The sequence below is a fragment of the Pseudochaenichthys georgianus genome, chromosome 16, assembly GCF_902827115.2.
Source record: "Pseudochaenichthys georgianus chromosome 16, fPseGeo1.2, whole genome shotgun sequence".
Classification (NCBI taxonomy): domain Eukaryota; kingdom Metazoa; phylum Chordata; class Actinopteri; order Perciformes; family Channichthyidae; genus Pseudochaenichthys; species Pseudochaenichthys georgianus.
The window spans coordinates 26,759,788-26,777,014 of record NC_047518.2 but is presented as its reverse complement, the minus strand read 5'-3'; the positions used below and the strand labels follow the sequence as shown (position 1 = coordinate 26,777,014).

General features: G+C 39.6%; 2 protein-coding genes and 1 long non-coding RNA gene across 3 annotated transcripts; 1 reads left to right on the top strand and 2 right to left on the bottom strand.

Moving 5' to 3' along the window:
• Window positions 1-5,482: 5,482 nt before the first annotated feature.
• On the bottom strand, window positions 5,483-8,217 carry LOC117461445 (protein FAM8A1-like). The gene is made up of 5 exons (XM_034103306.2): window positions 7,746-8,217; window positions 7,057-7,177; window positions 6,807-6,930; window positions 6,525-6,664; window positions 5,483-6,425 (listed from the first exon to the last, which is right to left on the bottom strand). The coding sequence occupies exons 1-5, from the start codon at window positions 8,191-8,193 to the stop codon at window positions 6,287-6,289; spliced, it is 972 nt and encodes a 323-aa protein (XP_033959197.1). The 5' UTR covers window positions 8,194-8,217; the 3' UTR covers window positions 5,483-6,286.
• Window positions 7,852-16,730, top strand: LOC139435338 (uncharacterized). The gene is made up of 4 exons (XR_011644626.1): window positions 7,852-7,934; window positions 15,850-15,956; window positions 16,335-16,395; window positions 16,508-16,730. It is a non-coding gene; the product is annotated as an uncharacterized lncRNA (long non-coding RNA).
• fabp4b (fatty acid binding protein 4b) lies at window positions 10,018-12,304 on the bottom strand. Its single transcript, XM_071205869.1, has 5 exons — window positions 12,232-12,304; window positions 11,955-12,055; window positions 10,356-10,436; window positions 10,177-10,278; window positions 10,018-10,083 (listed from the first exon to the last, which is right to left on the bottom strand). Exons 1-5 carry the CDS (start codon window positions 12,302-12,304, stop codon window positions 10,030-10,032), a joined length of 411 nt encoding a protein of 136 aa, XP_071061970.1. The 3' UTR covers window positions 10,018-10,029.
• Window positions 16,731-17,227: the final 497 nt, after the last annotated feature.

Here is a 17,227-nt window from a genome sequence, read left to right as displayed (position 1 = left end):
GTTAGATAACAGGCGTGTGTAAATCCTGCATCTGTATGATACAAATGTGTGTAAAATGATACCGGGTGCTGTAATCACTCATCTGGTTACGTTATTACATTGACCACCCCCCCCCCCCCCCCCCGACCCAAAAGAAAGGACGTATTATTGGCTTCCCCTCATGTTTTCCCCACGCCACGCTACTGGTTTGTGAGAGAAGCCAATGGGAAATACGAAGCAACAGTAATAAAGAGGATGGAAAGTTGAGTGTGGGTGGTTGGATTAAGAGGGCATCTGGTATCAGAGCGGGAGGTAAATAACCATGGCTGGATAGTTTCTGACTGAGAGCAGCAGACCCGTCTCTGCTGTGGCAAGCTCCTGTTTGGAGGGAACAACATGCATGCTCCACGCTATGTGGAGAGAATGTGAAAGCGCTTGCTGCCATGGCAACAAGGCAGCTCCACAGTCTCCAGTCCCCATTAAGAAAGATGGGTGGCAACGTGGCTGTAGCTCAATGGTGGTGTAGCATGACACGCTGAAAGAGCCTTTTGAAAGCCAGTGAATTCAGCAGTTAATGAAAAGAGCAAAGGGACAGCAAATCCAACAGGCAGGTGATAGTGACCTCACCTCTCTATTTGGGTGCATGTGCTCGTGGGAGAGGAGTGTGAACATTACATCCACTCAGCTTCATTATTGTGATCAGTACGCTCAAAATCTATGAGAGATGGTCCTTGAATTACAGCTGTAATTGCAATAGGGCAATAGTTGATTGCCTAACATGGTTTTAAATTACCTTGAACATTATTAAAATAATAAAATGTCTCAATATGAAAGGACTGGTGAGTGGGCGACTTGAAACTCTGAAAATGAACACGTGTGGTTCTTTTAAAAAATAAGCACAAGAAAATAACTTCATACATCTTTGATGGTTTTTATAAGGTCAAGGCCCTTCATTCATAAAGTTCCGTATATTTGTAATCCTTTTCTGTAAACTATACAACTGTGTGTCATTTTGCATCAGAGGCGCACACTTTGGAAATGTTTTGGTTCACGTATGGTACGAATGTTTTCCTTGTACAAAACAAGTGTAATGTGATTCATTGAGGCAGTGGCTGTGTGATCTGAGGGAGTCCATCAACCTGTTAGATCCTTCAAAAACACAAGATATTCCTCTCACATGATACACAGCAAACGTATTATTAGAAAGTTGCCTGATTCTTCCTGGAAAAATCGTTGTGGTTTTGCTGTAGGAAGACATCAACTGAGTTATCTTACTCTGTTGCATAGATACTGTGCATGTGGTGGAAGCCAAATTCAGCAGAACAAAACAGATTTCATCCTAGTGCCAAGACTCTTTTCATTGAGCTGAAAATAGCAAGCCACTGCTTACGCACGTCTCCAGAACATAGTTTAGGCAACCAAAGGATTGGGTGGGAGTGATTTGTGGAGGAGGAACACAAGCTTCTGAAGGAACTCAGAAGAGTTTGTTCAAACACATGAACCAAATCAATCAGAAAAACACCAAATGGTTTAAAAAAAAAGACTGAGCACAATGTGCATCCAGGAAGCAAAGTTAATGTTTAGTTTCCTAAGATATATGCGCCAGAGAATTGTTTGATTGTTTAACAGCAAGACAAATTATGCAGAAAGAAAATTCCCTTGAAAACATTATTTGTTTTGTTTTTTTGACAATAATGTAATTATAAAGTACAATTTACAAGTAATCAGCATGCATCCATGGCATTGAAATGACCTCAGTGACCTCTGTGAAATCCTGCCCACTCCTCCTGCTGTGGTGTTGCTTCAATACCAGATTCACACAACAGAGGGCAGTGTATGGACTTTATAACGTGCAGTTCAGGGTTGAATGCTGTACATTCATCTTTAATGAAAATATATGTTTATCTCAGCATTACCTTCATTATGAAAGCAAACTAATAATTGGATACAGCCACTCCCTTTTACCTTTCATGCTTTATTTACACATTCTTCTGTGAACATCATCTTTGCGGTTTAAGTCAAAACCATACTCATTTTTAACATTTGAGAGAAGAACTTCAATACTGAAGTTTACAGATTGGATTTTGTGTTGAATTCCAATATTTAATAAAACATAGCCTTATTCTTATTACACACTGTATGTATATTATAATTGTAATATTTACAGATGTTATGGAAACATGGGTAATATAACACCAACATATAAGTGAAATAGGTTTAAAAAATGCATATAATTGAGGCAAACAATACCGGCTTGCACTGCATTACAAAGGCAGAAAGGAGTAAAAATACGACTTGTTGTGGTATGCCAATAAACCAAAACAAAGTACAACAAACAAACAAAGTATAACAAATTAGTATAGTTAAACTTTAACTATGTTGAGACAGATAACTTTTTCACTCTGTATTCCCTATTGGTCTCGTGTTCTTTGGAGGTCTTAAGGTTGTTGTTTCCATTGTATTGTAAATAATGCAGCTCTGCCAGGTGTATGTGTATTTCTGCACCTTCTTAGACCATCAGTGAGGAAGTGGATCCTCGTCACAGACTTTGAGACAAAGTTCAGACAAAAGTTGCTAAGGATTTTCAAGGTGATACCAAGAGGTCAAAATATTTTACGCTCATTTCTACCCCTCTTCCTTTCACTTCAAACATATACATTCAGCTTTTGCCATTGGATATTTTGTTAAGCGAGATAATCTGAGAAGGAAAGTAAAAGCTGATTCTCTCTGCTGTAACCAATGCAACCTCCATGGTTGTCTTGACAACTCAAGGTTCTTGCTGCCTCAAGCCGAAATCTACTCTGTTAAAAACATAAACACCCGGAAACCATAATGGTATGTTATGTCATCAAAACAGTACGAATACTGTACTGCAGTGCTGTCTCTCAACAAACACACACTCAACGTCTTCATGCTTCTACACCACTCATCTACATTTTACTCCTATCATTTTCACCTCATTAAAATGAACTTCAGTACAGGCAACGCACCATTTTGGAAAAGCTTATTTATAATCTTGCTCTTATTTATTCCCTTGAGTTAATTCCTAACTTTTTAGCATTGTAAATGGAAGTACATCCCAAATGGTACTGTGCTGATGTGATGCTCACATCCATTTTAAATTGCCTTAGGGGCTTTGTAATAATGACTGGGTTGAGAAAGGCAGCTGGATTTAAAGATTTTTGTTTGAAAATAACAATCTTCCTCCTTGTTTTACACACTTTCCTCGACAATAGTTTTGGTACCTTATAAACAAAATAACACATCCATAAATCAATATTCAACATATATTCTCAAATCAATTAAAATATGTTATATACAGTATGGCATAATTCATTCCAATATTCCTCAAAATAATAAAAGAAACGTACAATGTATGTGAAACAGTGTGCACATTTATACATTCATAAATGTTTGTGTCCTCCATGACACCTCAAGTGTTGGAGCAGGCGTTTGCATCCCACCCCATTCAACAGGTCTCCTCTTCATGATCAGCCCTCTCAACACACTCAGGCAGAACTCAGCCAGCCAGTCTGTAATTACTGACTCCACTTGAGAGGAATTCCATTGGGCACAGACACACTGGCAGAAATAAAAACAACCGGGTGCAGCATTTCAGTTCACAGCACCTTTCCATAACTTCAAAACACCTGGAGCCTGCTGATGTGTGAGTGAAGAGCAGCAGCAGCTGACATTTTAGTACATCTTAATAATAATAATAATAATAATAATAATACATTTAATTTCAAAGCGCTTTTTCAGGTGCTCAAAGACACTACAGTGGTGATAAAACGAGATGAAATAGAATTACAAAATATTAAAACAGCAACACAACATAATTCACAAATTAAAAGCCAATCTGAAGAGGTGTGTTTTGGTCAGTGTTTTGAAAGTGGGGAGGTCGGTGCAGTCTCGGATGTGTTGTTGAAGGGAGTTCCAGAGGGTGGGGGCAGCGATGGAGAAGGCTCTGTCCCCCCAGGTTCGGAGCTTGGTTCGTGTGGGGATAGAGAGGAGGTTCAGTTCTGATGAACGAAGGCTGCAGGAAGGGGTGTAGTGGTGGATCAGGTCGGTGAGGTAGGGGGGGCGCCGGTTATTGAGAACTTTGCGTGTTATGAATGAATACTGACCAAGAAGGACACCAATTGTATAATTCATAGAGCATATTTTAGTCCAGTTGAGCCCAGACTGTAGTATACCTTATCCCTCGGCCATGTATGTGGATGTTTCAGACACAGACACATGGCTGTCAGAGAAAGCTGTGAGGCCTCCATGCTGCCTCCATGCTACCTTACCAACTCGATGCCGTATGGCATGCCATGTGGCACCAAGGAACTCGATTTGATTTGTCAAGCAAAGCATTAAAACATAGCCACAGAACATGGGGTAGATAACAGACTAATGTTTTTGAACATAGTTGCAGTGATTTCACTTCATGTCTCAGTTCAACTTATTGGTCTACCATATTATGTATTGTAATAGTAAGAGTCAGTTATCTGCATTGCCATCATCATTGGATTTCTGTGACACGTTGTCTGTGTTTCACAATAGTTTTACCAAAGGTCTGTAATATATTGTAGTAATTATGTTTCCCTTGAGCTTTCCTAAAATCTTTCTCCTGCACATTCCCTTTGGATACGAGCCAGGGCATGTGGATGCAAACATAGATTACAAACATGCCTCAACTCCAACCACAGCAACACTCCCTCATCAATATTGAGAGCAGTAATGGTGGATAATGTCTGCCCACACCTTTCTGTTTCTCGGTAAAGCCTATCACAACTATGAGTTATATTATTCACTTGCCTACAGTAATGGCATGGTGCATGGCAGCAGCATGTGGGATGGGGGGTCACTCTGTAATCTGGGGCTACCATCTGTGGCTGTCAGATGAAGCTGCCACTTAGTGTGCCTAACACAATCACCATGTCAACTCATTGCCAACAATTAGAGCTTTAGCCGTCCTCTGCAAGTATGGATGACATGCTATAAGAATGGAGGAGAAATGTATTGGAACAAGTTGATTTAGGTTGTTCCTTAATGAGGTAGAGAATTATTCGCTTTCTGGACAGATGTTTTACTGTGATTTACATTAAAACTGTTGAATGCAGGTAACCATGCTTTAAGCTTACAGTGCATGTGCATGAGGCATCACCAGATGGGCAGAGTGATATGTGATGACAAATCTACACTAGATGGAGGCAAACTCCACTAACTACTATTTCATCTTCTTACAACAGGGAAAGAAAACTATTTAGAATGACTGCATTTAATGATTATGTTACAAGATTAATTAATTAATTTTCTTAAAGAAATTATACTGGGATATATATTTTAGTGTGAGAGGAGAGACGATTTTGGACACAATCTTAAAGTTGTAAATGGCACACTAAACAAAAAATATATAAAGAAAATTAATCTTAGGGTGACCACAAGATTCAAAAGCAGCTTTAATGCACCTTTCCATAAGTTAGAAAATAACACGTGAAGACTTTTTAAACAAATGTTTTGGATGATTTTGTGTTTTAATTGTTGGTGGAAATCACTGAATGAAAGTCCAGTAAGAGTTATCGAACAGCAGACAAGATGCTGAAGGACAGACATCTCCAACATGCAGATAAATAGCGGTGTTTTCATTTAATTTTCTTAAATGCAAAAACAGTGAATCACATAAACTGTGTAATACATAATATTTTCTGCCACACACATGCTGTCAGAGTAAAAGGAAGATAAATTGTGATTAAGTTTACATTTCCTTTTAATACATTTAAATGTGTCTTAGAACCACAGCATTTCACCATCTGAAAAACACGATCAATAGGCATCCATCCGCATTACGAAAGTCAATGACTGAAAAATCAGGGCAAACAATTCTTAAGACACGTTTTAATACAAATAGATACAGACGGTATAATCTCATAAATTAATAGTTAGCAACTTCAATACTGCTTGATACAAGACATTCACCCTTAATCTGAAAGATTAGTATTTAAAAAGAGGCAAATGTTGTATTAATGAAAAGGTGACATATGCCATCCTTATTCCTGTCTTCAAAGTAGACATTAACTTGGCACATAGAACAGTTTCTGAAAGCAGCATGTAAAAAAATACATGCAGAAATACAGTGTGTGTCCGAGATAAACCAAACCCAAGTATTAAGGAGCTGAAATAGTTCATATGTGTATCCAACTCATCTTAATGCTCCTGTGTTTTCTGCTGATACCCTGAAAGGCTGAGGTCTGGGTTCTGCAGGTCTTTTTAAACACACACAGTGCCTGCTGAGTAGGACTTTCTTCTGGTTTCTCCTGCGTCATCTGGAGCGCTTGACAACAATTGTACCAGCTACCATATCATAAACAGTCCTATTGTGCTGGAAAAACAGAAGTGTGATGAAGGCGGGGAAAAAGAAGGCAATTGAAAAGTTCTTGTTCAAGGCTCGGACAGTTGATCTGCAGAGGGAGACAGAGACAGGCATTAGCATACAGGAGAGAGAAGGTCATGTTTGTTGTGAAAATTCCAAAAGATAATCTTTAAAATGAACTACTCACGCAGACAGAGAGACATTAGTTGCGGGCACTACAAGCACCCTGTTAGGCTGAACCAGAATAGATGAGTCACATTTTACAACTCTGAGTCCAACAAGAAACTTCCCCGGTGTGGCTCCTCCTGCTCCCCAAATGCACACAATCTGAAGAGAGAATGGTGCTACTTTAATGCATGGCGGCTTTTCCAAAATGTCCAAATAAACAGTTAACAGTTAAGATTAAGACCACGGTTTTGTTTGACTTTGTCTGTCATAGCATGCTCAACATTTTTACATGAGTGCTCACCTCGTAAAAACACACTAATATCCTGTACACAAGAGCAACAAGCATCATTTTCTGTAGCTCCTCCATAGATGTGTCCTCATCGATTTCCTCCACTATGAAATGCATGGCAAACTTGGAAACATCTCTGAAAAAGATGAAGCATTTCTATTATATTAATCCTAAGGGTGTTTATTCAATTACAGTTAAAGTTTAAAGGGATACAAACACAGGCCTAAATATTGTTTCATCAGCATACAAGTAAGAAACTCACTTGATTCCACTCAGATGCATAATACTGATGATAATAGTTGCTTTGATGAAAAACAGTATGAAGAAATCCACCACCTCAGCCAGGAGTCTTTGGAGAGGTGAAGGAATGCTATACTCCCGACCTGGCGAAAAGTATAGCAGAAAAGAAAGTCAGGCAGGTATAGTCAACTCTAAGTCTGGCTTACAGAGATCCAGTTCCCAAAGGTTTTGAATAAAGTATTTTAAGTATGGTAACCATCTTTTCGTTTATTTTTTTGGTACGGTTAATGAAATATAACTATTTACCTGACTTGTTTAGAATCAGAATCAAATTCACCTTTATTGGCCAAGTGTGTCTAAACCATTGCTTTCTATGCATGGACAAAAAAATAAACAAAACAGCAAGTAACAAAAGGCAACAAAGATGGGCAAATAAGAATAGATAAGACCTCAAGCACAAGTACCTAAAAAAGAAATAGAGAGAAATATTATACCAATAACCAAGCATTAAATGAAAGGAAAACGTTTATCTCTGTAGGCCTATATTTTAAGAGTTTTTGTAAGTTGTAAACTATAAAAATTAGTGCAAAAAAACTAATAGACATGGACTAGATGATTTTATACAGTATGTTTAGGGTGGGGGGTCTATAACCTCACATTATAACAATTTGGAGACTTAAAAAGTCAACGCAAAGCACCAGCAGCTTGTACCTGGTCTCTGTGCATTTCCGTTCTCCTGGCGCTGCTGCGGCTGAGCGGTCACCGCAGCCCCACCGGCGGCTTCACCTGCCCGCGAGGAGCCGGCTGGTGGATAGCTCGACGACGGAAGCCCAAACGGACCATTATACCAGTTCATTGAGTTGATATCAAGCGGTGTCGTCGACGGTCCAGTCTCAGACTGTAAGTAATAAGGGCAGGACATGGTTGCCACCCAGCTCTGCCAGCTGACAGATCCACTGTAGTACTGCCACATCCAACCCTGCAGCTTCTCGCAATACTCTGTTGTGGTACAGCTTTCACCAGCGTCTTTCTGAACTTTGACATCGTTCTGGTGGTTTATTCGTTGCTTTACCTCGTCAACGAGGGGCTTAACTGAGTTCGCAAAAGGTTTATTCTTTACCTTATCGACTTCCATGTTTGTGTTTTCTTCGTCAGCCATGTTTGATGAGTTTGACGTCACGTACGATGACTTTCCGGATCAACTCATGTGGCAGCTCACTAAAAACAAACATTATGGTCAAATAATCCTTATTGTTTGAGACTATATTGCCTTCAAATGAATAAGATATGTGTTTTCTAAAGACAGACAAACGCTCATGACACTTAAAACTTAAATAACATAAAACACTAATAAATGTTGCCCCAACTTCACCCCCTTATGAGAATATAATGGTACTGTCCAATCATGCCTGCTATCACAAGAATCAGCCACAAGGGAGTAGCATTTCTGCGAGAAATAAACTGCAATGAACTTTTGGCTATGAATATTACATTATTAGTTTTGGGGTAATAAGATTTTTCTAAATTGTTGTAGGTTTGAGAGATATGTCTAGTTTCAAACCTTTGCTGGATTAATCATTTCACATTGCTTGCTGCTACTCATATTTAAGCTGTTTGATGTATCACTTTGGGTCCTGGTAATATTTATTTAAATGTTGTAATATTGATGTTATATGGTAATGATTTATCAATAACATATTTTTTTGTTGTTGCTATAATATGACACATTAAATAAGTGCATACATAAGTGCATGTCACCTTTTTACACAAAGCAGCCAAGTTGAATAACAATCTGATCAATTCATCAGCTAATGGTGTGATTGTGTTTAAAGGGGAAACCCATGTCAAAGGAGGTCTGGTTGTATAAGCCTTCTTCCACACACTATAGTAATTGAGCTTGATCATTAACAATAGGGTATTCATGAATCTAAAATGAGTGGGAGAATTTGACATCATTTAAACCCAGTTATCTTTCTTTGACATACTTAACTATATCTCACATAACATTAAAAAAGAGTATTTCTTTAGACAGTGTTACACATTATTTCATATGTAAAACCATTCATGTTCAAGATATGCCAAATGCCTGAATGAATGTGCATGGTCTTATGATGTAACAAATCGGCTTTTTATTAGTAGATATTGTTTCTTGAGCACCACAATCCTTCCCTGGTCTGGAATTTTAACAAAGAATGTGGGCCTCAACCTACTGCCCAAAATAACCCTAATCAACACAAATGATGTGCACTTGCTTGAGCTCCACATCTTTGCTTCCAAGACAAGAGGGGCTTGGCACAAATGAGGGGTCACTGCTTTAACCCCAAGCAGGGATTTGGCCTTCCAACCACCCAGTCACCCACATGAGGGTTGCTCTGATCAGACATATTTTTCTTGTTTGAACAAAAGGCCTCTGTCAAGCCCACTACATCCACATCTAAAGCTTTAGAGATTGGGAGGATGGAGGGGTTTAAAACTGGTTAACTGGCCATTGTATCTGAATTTAAACCAACCCATTCGAAGGAGCAGATTTTAAAATAATTAGGTCAGTGGTCTTATTTACTGATTTTGTTAATTCTGACCATTTTAGTCATGCTTTGAACATTCATTTAGCAATAAAAGCATAAAAAATGTAATTGACCAAAAAGCCCTTTTTTTAAAAGTATAAAGAGGTAGCATGCAAATCCTGATTGTTGAACCTTATGTTCCATAAGATGGCAGGTTCTTTTTCAAAGGCTGTATATAACGTTTTTTTTTCAACTGAATTAAGCACCTACAACTTGATTTATGCACAGTACTTGATTCCCTTGATTCCTTTTAAGGACAGTCAAGTGTAGTCCTTTTCTTCTGGGTAAATAACAAAAACTAAAAGTATATAAATGAATGCACAACTATGACAGATTTTCACAGTTCAGACTTTATTTGCATGTTTGGCAGTAGCTCATTGCATTTGGCGCCTTGTAATGTGAAAGTCAAGTCTAAAACAACTGATGTTTGATTATGCTCCTTTCTCATAAATCCTAACTGCAACCACGTCATCCATGACACATTTCTATTGAAACAATTTTTAAAAAGTTAGAAATCTTACATTATAACGCAGTTTAAATCCATCCACAATATCTTAATTACACACTTAATTACTCACAGCTGTTAGTTTTCCTTCTTGGATCTCTCTTTCCAATGTGGTCGTCTTGTCCTCCCACGTCTGCTGTTGCACGAGTTTGCCATTCGCACACGTGATCAGGGTCTGGAAATCACGTTTGGTCGTCAGAAACACAATATAGCGTTTATAAAATTAAAGCTGACAGACAGAAGATGACCCGCCTTGGTCTTTCGGCCATCTGCAGTGGTCTCGTCGAATTCTTCGTTCAGTTTGAACTTGATCTCCGTGGTCTTGAAAGTAGTCTCAGGGTGCATTCACACCTAATAGTCCGCTCTCTGGTGCGCACCAGACCACAGTTTGTTACATTGTTTCATTTTTCAGAAGGTTCGGTTTGCGTTCACACGGGCAAAACTCAAACGGACTATACACTTTAAACACAAGTCATGTGCTCGGAAATGCTGTTCAACCATTGGTCAGACATTAAGGGGGTAAAAACGCAAATCCCGGCAATTTCTAGCGGAGCCTCCGCCATGGAGCATCGGCACTTTCGGCAGGTTATTCTCATGCTGCTTTTAGTCTGGAGATCAACAGACATTAGCGGCCCGCGCATATGATTATATAATCAGACAACGTCCGTTAAAAAACATTATTACATGGCATTGTTGAATACTCGATTCTGATTGGTCAATTCAAAACACGTGACACGTTTTTAATCCAGAACAGACAGACCGCTGTCAAGGATTTATTGACCATTGTTAAGGACGCTCACATCTGTACAAAGAAGTCCATTCGATTTAACTGTATACAGTTTGGCTGAAACTGACAAGACAAGAGCGACAAGAAAACAGCGGAGAAGTAACGGGCAGAAACCCTCCTTTTTACGCAGCGGTCCAGACATAGACATCAGACGGCGACACATATTCAGTTGCCAGTTACTTTGGCATTAGGGCGGGGATATCTAGATACTTTCCAAGGTTTGACATAATTAATTGTGCTACTTTTAAAGCAAGCAACGATGTTTTCAAATCTGTAATCAAAAAGCTCCTCAAAAACGCTATCGAAGCAGTTCCTGCCGTTGCTACTCAAACAGTAACAACGGACTATTCTTCTTAGCGGATGCATGTCAATTTAAATCAATACAACTATTTTTTAAATCAATAAAATCATTTTCTAAATCCACAAAAGCATTAAAATTAATATTGGGAGTCATGTCGTTACTTTGTTGAGAATGTGGCCATGTAATAAGCGGGATAATATGGGCAGCGACTTGGTCATTATGGGGAATCCGACAGGATCTAGATCCCTCCGCTTCGCGTCGGGCTCCTGATCAGCCTGTCGGTGTTCTTTTCCCCATAATGACCGCGCTGCTGCACATTATCCATGAGACACGTTCTGCAGAGGAGGGGCGTTTCACTGAGGACAGGTGTTCTTACTTTTATGTAGTTGACGGAGAATTTTTACTTTACACGACACTGTTCAACACTTAATTCTGCTTTACTCTTTAACTAAACAACCGCGGATGTCTTGAAAGACTCTTTCGCTAAAAAAAAATTGAAGATATCCGCGTTCTTGTGACACGTAAATACTGCGCTTCCTATGTTTTGGTGCGGACTGCGTTCACACCAGCAATGAACTGCTCCAGAGTTCGCAAGCAAGCGCTCCGAGACCACCTATTTTAGCGGACCAGAGTCCGGTTGTTTAGTTCACTTAAGAGGTCTCGACTCGGACTACTTCACACCGACCCAAATGAACCGCACCAAGCGGCTAAACGCACCAGGGTTCGATTCAACCTGACTATAGCCTACAAGGCAGGTGTGAACGCACCCTGCAGACTTCATTGAAACCATCCCAGCATCATCCACGCTGATCACCAGATTAGGTTTGGCCATGTTCCCCATTTGCCGGGTGGCGAAGCCCACACCTTCAACAAAACGAGGGTTAATATCAGATGCTGTAAACTGTCTGATGGTGTAAATGGTGCTATGGATGCTTGTCGAAAACTTCGATTCTCCCACCCTTACATTTAGACTTTTAATGCATCATTAAAACCACCCCCTCTTGTTATGATACTCTTAAAATAATTAAATATATCCATACCGATTGCCTTCATGTATTCATCAAAGTTCTCGCTGGAAAGCAAAGCCCAGGTTCCAACAAACTGCTCAACCATGATGATGATGATGAAGAAGATAAATCTCAGTCCGCTACACAATCAAAGATATTTCAAGTTCACAACTGAAAAGCAGAAATACCGGCGCCCAGGGAAAAACTCATATTTGAAGCCTGATCAAGTCTGCTTGATTCAGAGCTGTCCAATCAGCAGCAGGCTGCGATGCCATGTAAACGAACGGATTAGGGGGCGTGTCTATTGAATCTGATTTTGATGATAATGATGTTTGATAGGAGGGAAAATCTGGGTTTAGCCTAGGTCTGCTGTCTATTCTGCATTCATCAAGTGGATTTAGTGTTGTGTGAGGTTGAATGTCGCCCCTGCAGAAGTTAAGACCCAGACAAATACAAATCCATAATAACTTGAACGACATTAAGAAATATTAATATTCAGCTGGTTTATAGGCATGTTGCTTGATTGCACAAAAAACTAAATGTGCGTGTATTTCAAATATGTAAAAGAAAACAAATCAAGACCAACACATAGTAGGACATCAAAATGATATATTATTTAAATTGAATTTTTGTAAATATTTGCTTTTAAAATAAGAGAATGAGATTCACAATAAAATGGAGTAAATGTTAAATTCAAAGGTCGTTATAATGTTTTCCTCCATAATTGCAAAAAATTGCCACAAAACAGCATCACTCCCTCACTGAGTGAATGGTAACGCTCGGTTTGACCGGTAGATGGCGTCTGTGAAAAGCAAATAAAGCTGTTTCTGGAAGATCTGTTCATAACTAAACATTTGAAACACATTGTAAGATATGGATAGCCTACTACACGTGTTGAAAAGGTTCCCCAAATCTTATTAAAGTTCAACATTTGTCATTGTAATAAAACTCAGTCCACAAATATATTTCCAAATGTTGTAGGCTACAATGCATAACTATTGTAATGTTAGACATTCAATATATTATAATATACAAAAGTTAAAGGTGGGGTAGGTAAGTTTCAGAAACCGGCTCGAGATACACTTTTTGTTATATTCCATGGAATGCTCTTAACATCCCGATAGCAATGAATATCTTAAGTGCTTTGACAAAAAATCCATAAAAAAATGTCATCTGTAGAAGCCGTAATACTGTAAAAAGTACAACCCTATGGATGGCCTACCTGCCTGTCAGCCTTCCATCGGGGCACAAACTTATCTCGTGCCCTCATTGGTCATGTGCGCGTTCGTGTGTGTTGGAGGAGGGGCTCTATAAGGAAGTGGCAGATTTTCTCAGGTTGTGTATTTTCAAATTCTAGCGATCTCGAGCCGGTTTCTCAAACTTACCTACCCCACCTTTAAGGTATTGTAAGTCAACTATGCCACAACACTGTTGCAGAAAACAAGATATCAGTTGGTGTGTGTCCAAGTATCAGACTGTCACATACTGCCTCCCAATGGTTTCAGTAATATACACAACCCCAAAAATATAAACATAGGCCTACCCAAAGGCAATTGATTTAAATTTCATTTGGGAGAAACCAAAAAGACAATAAAATAAAGGAGGAAAAAGTAATGACTTTGCCGCTCTTTAATATAAATATTTAATTCACCTATGTTTATATATTTCAATCTAAATCCTCTTTATGAATGCCAATACAAAATGCAGATAGTGAATGCAGACAAATGGATAAAAACACATGAACCAAAGAGAAACCTTTATTCCATTTTGGTTGTGTGCAAATATAAGAGTTCCTCAGTGTTGCTGAGAGTCAAACTGAGAGAGTATACACACCTCAATGATTGGAGATGCTCAGAGCAAATCAGAGGCATTTCAGATTAGGGCTCTGTGATTAAAATGGATTCAGTTGCTATATACTCCTCTGACTGCCTCCCACTGAAATACGTTCACATTGGTCTTACAAAGGTCTCTTGCAGACATCATTTGGGAGCAAAGAGGGACTTTATTAAACCACTCAAAATGGATTAGTCACTGTCTGCAACTTATAAAATGCTTGTTGAATTATGAAAGACTAATAGCTTTTCTGGTTAAAAACAAGTATGGCCTAAGCACAATTTGTCTACTGTTCACTGTAAGAAAAAGAAGAACAACTCAGAAAAAAGTCACTAAGTCACATGGTCTGCATGCCCTCATAATTTAGTCTGTTTGTAGCTTTTGGTAAGGGATAATCATTTATATTGATAATTATGTAAATCAAAGTGGGTGCTTGATGTATAATTCAAAATTAGCTGTCAATATGAAACTAGAGAATCAATGCGTTCCACATATGAAGACCTTAATGGCTGTCAGACGGGTGGAATATTTGATTTCATGGAGCAAGTGCATTCATTATTCATTAACTTCAATGACAAGCAGTAATTATGTGATAGTCAAAGAGCCTGAGCTCTAATATCTCATGAAATGTTGTTAATAAGCCGATTATTTGTTTTTCTGTCACCCGGAGGGGGTTCTGCGTTCCTACAGGTGCCATCCAGCAGGCAGGGATCCCTTCTAATGAACATGAACTCTCACTGGCAGCCACAGAGAAGTCCTTTCCTCCTGGTTTTCATCAACACTTCAGCCCTCATTGATGGGAGAACAGTGGCCGCGGACAAAAGCTGTATATACTGTACAAACACAGCTCTGAGCGGCAGCACACTGACTCATTCTTCAGTGTGTGTGAGAACGGAGGGGGACCCCTTTCAGCTCCTTTGTGTTGGTGTCTGTCAACAGTGTAGTTGGAAGCAGAGCCCATTGTGGCGGCCAGTGTTTCGTATTGACACAGGGCCTCGCTCAGCTTGTTCCCAGGGTCCAACCTGAGGACTCATGAATAATGGAGAGAGGATCCTCAGTGGGGAGTTTGCAAGTCTGACTCGGCTCGTTATAACGACAGCTTTATGTGCAGGCAGGTAAAACTACGGTCACAGCTGATCATGTTGATGGTGAACTTTGCTGCAACTCTCAGCAGCCCATGAGTTAACACTGGGAGAATCTGGCAGCGGAGCAGTGCTTAAAATGTATAATCATTCCATAAAAGGCACCAAACATTTAAACACACCTACAGACTTTACAGACTATGCAAGTCTTTTCAACACGTTTGTATTCCCCTTCCTTCTAACTTAACCTTTTCTATGCTTGGTAAACTTCGCACACATTACATCTAGATCTATGAAAGTCTTTAGCATTGTCATTCACATACTTTAGTTGAGACGTGTCCATCATTTGTTTATTTATTTTACCAAACCCCAAAAATGATTTATTTATTTTATGGAGACCTGCTGCTGGCATTTTCGGGAACCCAAAACAAGTCTTTAAGACTGCGGCCCCACGAGGACGAATTCGGTCGTTTGCGTTACTGTTTAGTGTCATATAGACCGTTCGGCCACACGAGGACGACCGAATATGGCACTAAACGACTGAGGAAACGACAACGGGTCCCAAGGTGGATAGAAATGCATACGCCACTCTCTGGGGGGTCAAACAGCTCCGTGTGTGCGCCCTATACGGACATTTTCAGATCACTGATAGTGATTGCGCAATAGCCCCGCCCAGAGCCATTTAATAGAAGAGTTACGACATCTCCGTTCACTCCAATGGACCACTTTTTTACAGCAATGGCGGATCGTGGAGCCTCTCAATCGTTCCCCGGAAGTTAGCGCCAAGGCTGGCAGAGCTGTGGAGTTGCAGCATAATACACCGTTCGTGACGGACTTTTAAAGGTAAGAAGAAGTTTAAAGATTTATATTGCGGATATTATCAGTACATCTGATTCAAATGAACATGTGTATTAAAGGATGTCAGTGGATTATCCCTAAATTAGTAGATTTAGGGAACGTTTACAGATTAAGATAGCATACCGAAGCAAGTTAGCAACACACGTTGAACAGCCTTTTAATTGTAAATTCCGTTCTCTTAATGTCATTTCGTCCAACATGTTGAATTAGAGAAGAGGGGCTTCTAAACGGGATTGTATGCGGGGGTGGAGGGAGTTAAATATTAGATAAATATAACTTTGGTGCGTGTAAGAGTGTTTTTAGCAGAGCCATATTGTGTCCTTGTGATTCTGTTGATTATTACCTGTCTGTATAATGTTGCAGCCCAGCTGATTCTGGATTGATGACAAAGGGAGAGGGACTTAAGTGAGAGTGAAAACAAAAGGTACGTTTAATACTACTGTTTTATATAAGTAAACACGTTATCTCCCCAAGGCAATAGGTGTGCTATATAGGTGTGTATAACCCTTTCTCCTGTCTGTTGCTCCCTCTCTCAGCACAAGAACCAGAGGGGGATTCAATGGAGCCTGAATACCTGCACTGAGACCCTCATCCTGCACCCTGAGTCTCAACTCTCAGTGTTTTTCAAGCCTTTCCCTGTTTTTTTGTATTAAACAAAACATTAAGCTCTCCCAATGGTGTGGTTTTCGTTTTGTGAAAAAGTGCAAATGCAGTGTTTGTATATAAATCACATATTTTGTTGCTGTTGGTCGTGAAATTGCTCCTGCTGACTTGAGCCAGCCATTTTTTCCTCCGCTCTGTGTCAGTGGGGAAGCCGTACATTCGTACTCCTTTCTCTGAGCGATTTGAGCATCCCCAGGCAGCACATCAAACCATGGTGGCGACTAGGAGCCAGCACAGCAAACCATGGTGGCGACTAGGAGGCAGCACAGCAAACCAGGACAACACGGAGGAAAAGGCACAGACAAACTGCATGATATGCTCTTCTATGTTTATTGAATTCCATATATTTGCAATGGATGTTCCTAAAGCAACACATTTAACATCATCATCATCATCATCATCATCATCATCATCATCATCATCATCATCATCATCATCATCATCCTGTCGGTCTCCTGTCCTTTCTGAAAGCCATAAAGACGACATTAGTCATTTAGATAACTTGTGTCCTCAATTACCAGGGGATTACTGAAACTACCATGAATTTAAGAAAATGGTAGAAATGAATCCAATCTGAATTTTAAAGCATTACT